Source organism: Ornithodoros turicata, chromosome 2, assembly GCF_037126465.1.
Source record: "Ornithodoros turicata isolate Travis chromosome 2, ASM3712646v1, whole genome shotgun sequence".
NCBI lineage: Eukaryota > Metazoa > Arthropoda > Arachnida > Ixodida > Argasidae > Ornithodoros > Ornithodoros turicata.
The window spans coordinates 21,781,738-21,791,713 of record NC_088202.1 but is presented as its reverse complement, the minus strand read 5'-3'; the positions used below and the strand labels follow the sequence as shown (position 1 = coordinate 21,791,713).

The following is a 9,976-nucleotide window of genomic DNA, read 5'->3' as shown; positions in this document are numbered from 1 at the left end:
CAATGTAGAACACCCCGAGAGCAACGGCTCCGTCGAGCGAACGTGTGTTTAACAAAATACTATTTCATGTTGTACAGCGCGACGCGCGTAATTGGGACCAACACGTGCCATTCCTGCTATGGGCATACCGGGAGGTACCTAACGACACCACAGGGGTCTCGCCATTCCAATTGCTGCCCTAAGCCGGTAAGACCGCTGAGCATTTTGAAGAACACTTTGTATGGGGAAGCGGACATTCCCAGTGTGTTAAGAGAGGGGTCGGCTCAGTACATGGAGTGGTTGAGAAATCAGTTACAACTCGCCGCCGATGTGGCCGGGCTCACTGCCGCGAAGAATCAAGCTACGTACGCGTGGCAGTACAACAGGAAAGCGAAGCCGAAGAGCTTTAACGTCGGCGATCAGGTTCTGGTTTTCAACTCTAGAAAAATACTGCTAGCAGTATTTCTAGCTATTTCCAAAATGAAATGGTCCTTACACTGTCTTGTCGAAGCACCGCCCAAATTCGTGCATCGTGTTATAAAGCGCCGGACGGTGCACGCCAACCATGTCAGGGAGTACCACGCGCGCGTCGGGCACGTTGGGGTAGTGTTTCAAGACGACGACGAATTCGGCACGGTGGTACACGCACCATCTTTGCGCGATCTCGAGCAAACTAGCCTACCGGATATCGCCACGCGGCACTTAGACAAAGGACGCGCGAAGCAAATCCACGACATTTTCGCGTCGTTCCCTAATTTGTCCCGGCAGACCCCGGGAGTCGCGGCGATTCGGAAACACAAGGTTGTGCTTAAGAAAGGGCTCACACCGACGAAAGTGTACCCGTATCGAGTGCCGGAGGCGCTGCGGGAAGAGGTTCAAAAACAGATACATGTGCTGCTCAAACAGGGCTTCATCTATGCGGTTAACAGTCCTTTCATACATCCGGTAGCATGCGTCGCAAAAAAGGATGGCACGATGAGACTGTGCGTAGACTACCGCCATTTAAGTGCCGGCACCGTTAACAACGCTTTCCCCATGGCGCAGCAACAAGAGCTCATATTCAGGGTGGGCCGCGCCAAGTTCTTCACGCTGATCGACCTCATGCGAGTGACAAAGCCCCATGGCAGAGGATAGCCAAAAAATGACATCATTCGTCACTCATTCCGAGCAGTTTGCTTGGAGCGTTATGCCTTTTGGCCTAAAAAATGCCGTTGTCACGTTCCAGAGGGTGATGAACTCCGTTTTGGCGCCTCACCAGGAATACGCATGTGCCTACCTGGATGGCATTGCCGTATATTCCGTGTCATGGGATGAGCACTTAGAACACATGAAAACCGTCCTGAGTGTGTTGGAAAACGCAAGGCTAACCGCCAACCTAGAGAAGTGCATGGTCGCCCAGTCTAGCATAAAATACCTCGGTCACGTAGTGTGTTCCGGGAGGCACGCCCCCGACCCGGATAACATAGCAGCTATCCGCCAGCTGAAGCGCCCTGAGACGAAGCGACAGCTCCGCAGCATTCTCGGACACTGTGGCTACTACAGGACATATGTCGAGGGCTACGCCGAAATTGCTGAGCCTCTCACAAAACTTATTCGAATAGGGTGCCTACGCGTATCCCATGGTCGGAGGAAACGGAAAACGCTTTCCAAACGCTGAAACAAAGGCTAAGTGACGCTGTTGAGTTGGCGACGCCATCTCCCGGCGAACCATAACCATATTGGCAGTTTACCGACGCATCAGCCGTAGCCGCTGGTGCTTGTCTGTGTCAAAAGGGCGATGGCGGTGAGGAACGACCTATCGCGTTCGCCAGTCACGGATTCAATGAAACCCAATCACGATGGGCAACAATAGAGCGCGAGGCATTCGCCGTAATTTGGTCCCTGAAAAAGTTTGACCACTGGCTCTTTGGGTCCCGAGTGCACGTCGTGTCGGATCATAACCCGTTGACCTATTTGACGACCACGACTCCCCATGGCGCCAAGCTCACTCGGTGGGCGTTGGTCCTCCAGCGTCATAATGTGACTGTGGAACATACGAAAGGCAACAGACATACAGGGAGTCCCAGAAAACGTGTCATTGAATTATAATAAAAAACCTACACCACCTAGGGTCATGCAGTCAATGGCATTTGTTCTTACTAGGTTTTTGCCACATCCTCATGTGAATGTCGTGTAACGTAAGTTTAATTATGTAAATTTTTAATTTTTGTTTAATTATGGAAATTTGCCTAGTAAAGGTCACTTTTTTACCCCACCAATGTGAAGAGCGTGTCAAATTTAGTAAAATTAATGATAATCGACAGGGATATTCAGGAGCTATCCCATCGGAAAAAATAGCCGAACATCATGCTCTACAGAGGTCGCACAGAATAGCGCACGATGAATTTTTCACCGCAATCTTTGTCAGTCCGACGAAAGGAGGTTGGAAACCCAGCCCTCCCCGACATCGCAGAAAGAGATAAAACAGCGACGGCTTATCACGTCCGACTTTCGCTGGGATAATGCTTTCTCTCTCCCAATTTTAGGAACTGTTACTTTTTCTACCATCACTCTGTGGGCTGGCTTCGGTACCTCCTTTCGTCGCACTGAGAGCGATTGCGCTCAAGATGTCATCGCGCGCTATGGTCCGGTGATCCGAAGAGCATGATGTTCGGTTATTTTTTTCGATGGGATAGCTCATCAATATAACTATGAATTATCATGAATTTGAGTGAACTCGGCACGCTCTTCATATTGGTGGGGTAAAAAAGTGACCTTTACTGGGCAAATTTCCGATTTCAGTTCGCGAATATTTATATAATTAAACTTGGAGTACATGACATTCACATTAGGAGGTGGCAAAAACCTAATAAGAACAAATGCTGTTGACCGCATGATTCTAGGTGGCGTAGTTTTTTTATTATAATTCAATGACACGTTTTCTGGGACACCCTGTATAAAAGTGGACGCGCTTTCAAGGCTAGCGTAAGGCGGAACGTTCCGCTAATTTGTGCTGAGCCCAGATTCTGTGCCAACGGGCTCCTATGTTTCGCACTGTGTGCGCATATTGCTTGTCTTCGAATTTTACTCTCAATGCTGTTTCGGTGGTCCTCACTGTCTTCATTTAGTATCGTTTGTGCGTTAGCGTGTTCCCCGGCGCGCTGCAAGTTGTCTGGACTGTGTCAGTAGGAGACGCCCTGCCACAATCTTTAGGAGGGAGGTGTAAATGTGTAACTTGCCATGCGATGGATGTTCCCCTTTCTAACTTGCATTTCGAGCCTTTATTTCCTGGTTGTACGCACGTTTCTTGGTTTCACTATGTGTCTAGAAGAAACACCGGCATACCAAGGCTAGCAAATAGCAAGCCTATCCTATGATGGCTAACCTTCCCTTTACCCCTTATCAAACAAACAAACAAACAACCTGTTGCCTACCCATTGTGTATAAGCTCCCGCGAAGTGTCTGAGACGGCGGGAGTGGGAGAGACGGATTCTCAAGGCAAGCGCGTATGGCCGCGTGCTTATTGACGACCGGCGAAGGACAACGGCAGACTGGCCTTGCCGGATTTAGGGAAGGCCCAGACAAGGTCAGACAGTGTGTATAGTACTAAGGTATCCTCTGTCTAAACGGGAGAGAAAGGGGTGGGTGTGATGATAATAATAATAATAATAATAATAATAATAATAATAATGTTTTATTGGTGCCCAAGAGCAGTCGTGACGACCCTAATGTTGGCGCACACAAATACAATACAATGCACTACAAATAGACACAATATACATAAAAATACAGTAGTACAATATGCACTAACAACAAGACACGATCTACGCGGTCACACTCGCAAAAACAAAAAACAAAAGGACAGTAGTTGGAGAAAAAAAATACATGACTTGAGTTGGAAACGAGAAAAGAGCACACGCACATTGTAATGTGAGAAACACATGCAATCGCACTGCAACAAAAGGGAAATTGTCTGAAAAAGTCAAAGAAAAGAAATCTCCGAAAAATGAGAAGAGATATGACACCTAAATGATGTACATGATGATGAAAAGACATGAACAAGATTTGCCATCGTGTTAGGGGCATCGTGTAAGGTAAGTTGATTTTGAGGAAATTAGAAGTACACCAAGAAATGACACTGTAAAGGTCCTTCTGAAGCCCTAAGCAATCAGAAGGCGAGGTTATGCTTTTCATTATTTTGAAGTCATCAGCATAAATATATATATACTGTAGCATGGTGGAATGTTTAACACAAGATACAATATTATTAATAAAAATATTAAACAGTAGAGGTCCGAGATTTGACCCTTGGGGTACACCAGACGTAGTAACATAGGTATCAGAGTAGGATCTGGACACACACACGGAGTATAAGCGATGCCATAAGTACGAGGCAAAGAAACATACCAGAGAGTAAGAAACACCATATGAACCAAGCTTACGAAGGAGCAGGTCATGGTTCATTAAGTCAAATGTTTTCGAGACGTCAAAATATATTACATCCATTTGACCACGAGAAAGAATCGCTGGGGAACAGACTGACATGAATGATACAAGATTTGTGACTGTTGATCTCCCAGGCATAAAGCCAGGCTGACTGTCTGCAATTTTGCGCTTAAAGAACGACGACAGATTAATATAAATAATGTGTTCAAAGACTTTGGAGCAGGCGGGTAAAATACTTATAGGTCTATAATTAGTAACAACGTTATGGCTGCCCGATTTATGGACAGGAATGACCAAGGAAGACTTCCATGGTTGTGGAAAAGTATTTCGTTTAAGAGAAAGATTAAATACGAACACGAGCACAGGCGAAAGGATGTCACGATAAACTTTAAGGAAAATAGCGGGGATACCGTCTGGTCCCGGTGTCGTTGTGGGCCTTAGTTTACGAATTGAATTGTGGACATCATTCTCAGTAATAACAAACGAGGACAGATGGTCACCGTGCATTTGCGTACAAGAAAAGACAGAATCTGTGCTGGCCGAGTCATCAAACACAGATGAAAAGTGTGACGCAAAGATATTTGCCTCGACAGGCGGATTGCATTGCATCACATTACCGTCAAACAGAGACATAGTGCTAGCATTCTCACGCTTACATTGTTTATGCCAGTCCAAAAATTACGAAGATTGCTTTTTACGTAATCTTGAATCTTTTCCAAATACGCATTATGGTCTGAGTCAGCAGACTTCTTGAAGAGCCGCCGAAAAAAAGCAAACTGTTCATAGTCAAACGCCCTTCCAAATTTCTTAAATCTTCTATGAAAATATCTCTTTTTGCTAAGATAACTGCGTGTGAGAGCAGAAAACCAAATTGGGTATTTGCGCCGACGTGGTATGGTATATGGGACAAACTCAGAAATAGCATTTCTAATAATGTTGGTGAAGTTTATGACTGCACCATCAGGATCAATACAGTTATACACAGAGGAGAAATTGCATGTCGCAAAATGGTGATACAGACCAACATAATCTCCCTTACGCAGATCCAGTCGAGGGGTAGATGACAATGAATGTACGCGCGCGCACAAGAACAGAAGAGACAGCGGAGGATGGTAAGTGTCAACCGGAACAATGGGCGAAACTGAACACTCCAAAGAAACATCAAAGTTTGAAAAACACAAGTCTAGAAAATTACCATCGTTGTTAAGTATGTTGTTCAACTGAGCTTGTTGATGAAAGCGCGCTAAATGAGGAAGAACATTTCCCGATGAAACGCAGAACAATTTCGTGACACTCTGTCATTAATGAAGTCAACACCAGGAGCATTAAAATCACCAAGAATTAGAACTTTCGAATTAACATTCATAAGCTCCTGCCCTATTGCCAGTAAATAGTTTTCAATTACAGGTACATTAGAACCTGGCGAAAAATAATGCACACCTATTAAGATTCTGTCGTTATCACGAAACCAACATTCAACCCAACCACATTCCGGTACAAGTTCCAGATCAGAGCGACGAGATACATTGAAATGAGACCGAACAGCAATAAGTGAACCACAACCGCTCTCATTTTGAGTTTGACAGCGATCGGACCTATGAACGATCGGACCTACAGTATAGGACGAAGGAGAAAAAAAGAGGAACTGGGTATATCTGGCCACAACCAAGTTTCAGTGAAGCATATGACATCAAAACAGCATTCAATCACTTCATTAAAACACACTACATCTTTTGTCCTAAGACCCCGTACATTCTGATAATAAACGCTTCACTGAGTAACGTTAAACTGATTATGCGGAAGTGAGCCCATTTTCACCTGAAAGACACAGACGAACTATTGTGAGGAGGCTACACGTTGCTCTACGTCATCACTTTTAAAGATCATATGGGGACGCAAGGGACCAGTGAATTCGCGGAATAGACAGTCTTCAGGCCACAGACTCGCGTCCATAAATTTTTCAAAATCACTATCTTGGCAAGAAATGTGAAAGGAAGCATAGGCAGGGCTCCGAGTTACCAGTTTAGTACATACCGCAATTCAATGGCATTGTCCCGCAAGAAAGAGATTATGTCTTCGGGGCAGGTAGAGGGACAAAGGCGTGTCACAAAGCGAGCCTTGCTCTTCGTGACAACAGTGGATGACACAGCCTTGAGATGGGACGCAGTTGAAGTTCCACGGGTGACCTGTTCCCGTTCTGGACGGCGTAAAGAGTTCATTGCAAAATGGAGGGCTGGGGGACCATTTGAGGTCGGCGGGGAAGGATGCTGCAATGGCGCAGGCTAGCCAAGGGAACTGAGGTGGGGCGCATGGCTGGTGGACGTCCGTTCCAGGATTGGCCAGGGGCATCAGGCACAGAGTGCATGGTTTCAGGGTAAGATGGCTGTTGTTTTTGCAGCACACATTCATTAGTGGGAACACTAGACGAAACCGGACGCACATTGGGTTTAAGATGTCCGATTTCACGGCGCATTCCATTCATTTGGGTAGTGTTACCCGCAAAGCCTTCTGTCACGATTTTCTTTAGGCTGCGGTTTTCTTCGCGCAATGCGATAACTTCATCCGTGAGGAACGATACTTGTTCTTGCAACTCTAGCACAGCGGAAAGAAGGTCGCAGTCGGTGGAAGACCCACGAGGATGCACGGCAGCGTTCTGCTTACCGTCCCTACCATCATTAGCACGCGTAGAGCAGTCATCACACGTGAACGAAGCCGTTCCAGAACACAACTCATCAAGTTTGGAAGCTAATACATCAACACACTTCACATGAAATTGGTGAGAACACTTATAACAACGAATGAACTGCTTTTCGCCACTTATCTTCTCAGAGCAGAAAGCACGCACTCCCGTAGCAGGCGCCATCTTGGACGCCAATAAAAGGGAGCGCGAGAACAGTAAGGGGGCTTTTTCCTGACTACCGGTCTCCGTTGCGGACGCTCTGCTCGGAGGTCAGTCGACTCGAGGCTGTCATCTATGTATGTTTCTATAAGATATTGTTTGTAAATAAACCTGTTATCGAGAATGGAAGCAATTGTCTATGGACGTCATTAACAAGTATTTACTAGTGATCGTTGAGCAACGGGAAAGAAGGAAGAAGGGTCAAGGACGAGGTTTTACTGTCCTATAATGTGACTTATATACAAAAACAAGGAAGCTGTCTTGCACTCTGGCACATTGTTGTAATGTGAAGTGTCTGGAGCTTCCTGCTCAAACACAGATGAATCAGTGGCGTCACTAGGGGGTGCGGGGGGTAGCGGTCCATAGAGGTCCACACCGGGTGAAGCGCCGCACCAATACTGCTGCTTCCTACCGTTCCCTGTGGCATGATGACGCCAAAAAAAAAAAACAACATGAGGAGCCTTCTGAGAGGCACTTTTTTTTCTGAGTGTAGTGTAATATGTTTAGTATTTCGTGAATTGCCTGGTGCGGAAAGGTATCCGTTAATAGGGGCATGGGGTGGGGTGGGGGAAGAAGCAAGGAGCTCCCGCACTAGGTGACGCGTACCCTAGCGACGCCACTGCGATTGATGTCATGTATTGTGCACTTGAGGTACCGAAAACATATTTTCGGTTTCCCTCCGGAGCATGAAATTTCGGTTTTCGCCCGGTGGCGCTTTTTTCTTTTTTTGTTCCAGTTTTCGGTTCGTTCCGGAACCCTGATGCTGCTTCCCTTCTCAGTAAGTGTTATGCATATCTATCTCCCCGTCAAAGGAAGCTCAAACGTCGAACGTCGTCAGAAACCCCGGCGTCAGTTGTTTGCAACCAAGTATACATCCACACGACCAGAAACCGCCCGTGGCCGTCTCGTTAGGGTCCGATCATCCACAGGCAAATATAGGCATCCAAGGCGACACCCCTAGACGCGTTTCTGGGGACATCCCTGTGGCTGCCGCATGGGATGTCCCACGTACGTCCGCTTCCGAGCAAAATGGACACATCGCGTGCCGAGTGTCGTCGCTACGCAGTCGGGGTAAGGGGGATCCGAAACAGTCTGAAATTTGAACTCCAACGTCTGCATCATAGGGAGCGAGACGGTGTAGGTGGCGCTCATGCGCAATGCTGCGTTCAGCGCCCTCAACGGAAATCGTGTCGGAGGTTGTAGGAGAAGAATCTGACGCGTTTATTTGTTTGAACGGGGTGTCGTCGCGTCGTGCCTTTCATTTGTGGTTTGACAGCCTGCCTTATTTGCACATGGCTTTGGGCTCATCAGAATGCCACCTGCAGACTGCTTTCTCACCAGTCAGCGGTTTGGAAAATTATTTTCGAGGTGGCAACTTGAAAAAGGGCAAAGGCCTCCTCGACGCGGGCCATGTGCACGACGTACGGGAAATCCGCACCGAAGCAAGCGTTGTCGTCGAAGGATTTTGCAAGCCTCAGACGCGACTAAATGGTCAAAGTCACCATGTGAAACTGCATGTAAGTGTCATCGGTCAATTTATATGATCATGTTACTTCTTACCTGATAGGAGTTGATTTATCCGAAACTCGTACCTGTATTAAATGCTAAAAAGTGCGGTGGTGCCTGAAAGTTCATGGCTCCCTGTAAACGTTAATTCAATGACCTTTTAAAGTTTAATAAGTGTGGAACAGATAAGCGCATGGTTTGTTTTCCTGACATCATTCTTCTTCATACGCAGGTCAGTCCGGCAGGGAACCTGCGCAAAGCGAGTTGTACTTGCAAGGCGGGAGCAGGTGGAAAATGTAAACATGCCGCTGCTGTCGCGCATTATGTACGGGAAGAAGACTGCACAACCAAGACGAGCATGCCGCGGCAGTGGGGCATTCCATCCGTGTCGAAGCAGCATCTCTACCCCAAGTTTGTGCGAGCATCTGGAGGTGTGGCCGCAGGTATGATCAGCAGCTTTGGGTGCCATGTCTCTCATCATGTGACTGTTGATTTCCTTTACCTGGTGACGCTTAGGTAGCATAGCTAGCTCCTGAACTGGTGTGTATTTTACAACGTGTCAGTAGAAGTAAGTATGGTGTTTTTCAGGTCTCCCTTGTAAGGTTGAGGACATTCCTGTAACCCATGTTATACGCCACTTCAGTGGGTTGGATTGCCCAATGGTGGACATGCTAAAAGCGGAAGAAAATGATGTGATCCCTGTTCAGGGTAGCTTGGTTAGTGCAGGAACTGAGGAGAGAGACAGTATTCCAGTTTACAGCTGGGAATTGTCCAGGCCCGTTTTTCCCAACTATGCAAGCAGCATAACTGTAAATGGGCTAGTACTCCATAAAGTGTCCTTCCTTGAGAAGGTTACTGAGCAGGAGAGACTCTTCTATCTTGAGAAGGTGTCGGTCAGGACAGAAGAAATTTCTGTGATCTGCACAGAAACAAAAAGGGACAGGTCCTCATGGTTGAAAGCCCGTGAATTCAGGGTAACCGGAACCAAGGTACTACTAGTCATGCTGCTGATTCTGCCTATAATTTTCGACCAGGATATGTCACTTGGTTTGGCTGTCAGTGATAGCCGTAGTATGTTTACTTCTACTGCTATTGCTTTTCCTTTCGGCGTTCAACTTAATGTTTTTGGTGTTGTCGTGCAGAGCCACCAAATACTAAGATGGACCC

At 46.7% G+C, this 9,976-nt stretch overlaps 1 protein-coding gene across 1 annotated transcript; it reads left to right on the top strand.

Annotated features, from left to right (window-relative positions):
- The first annotated feature begins 270 nt into the window (after nt 1–270).
- Nucleotides 271–1,113, top strand: LOC135384395 (uncharacterized). Its single transcript, XM_064613598.1, has one exon. It carries the CDS (start codon nt 271–273, stop codon nt 1,111–1,113), a length of 843 nt encoding a protein of 280 aa, XP_064469668.1.
- The last annotated feature ends 8,863 nt before the right edge of the window (nt 1,114–9,976 follow it).

Coding starts and splice junctions, on each gene's coding strand:
- LOC135384395 (XM_064613598.1), top strand. CDS start 271: ATGGAGTGGTTGAGAAATCAGTTACAACTCGCCGCCGATGTGGCCGGG.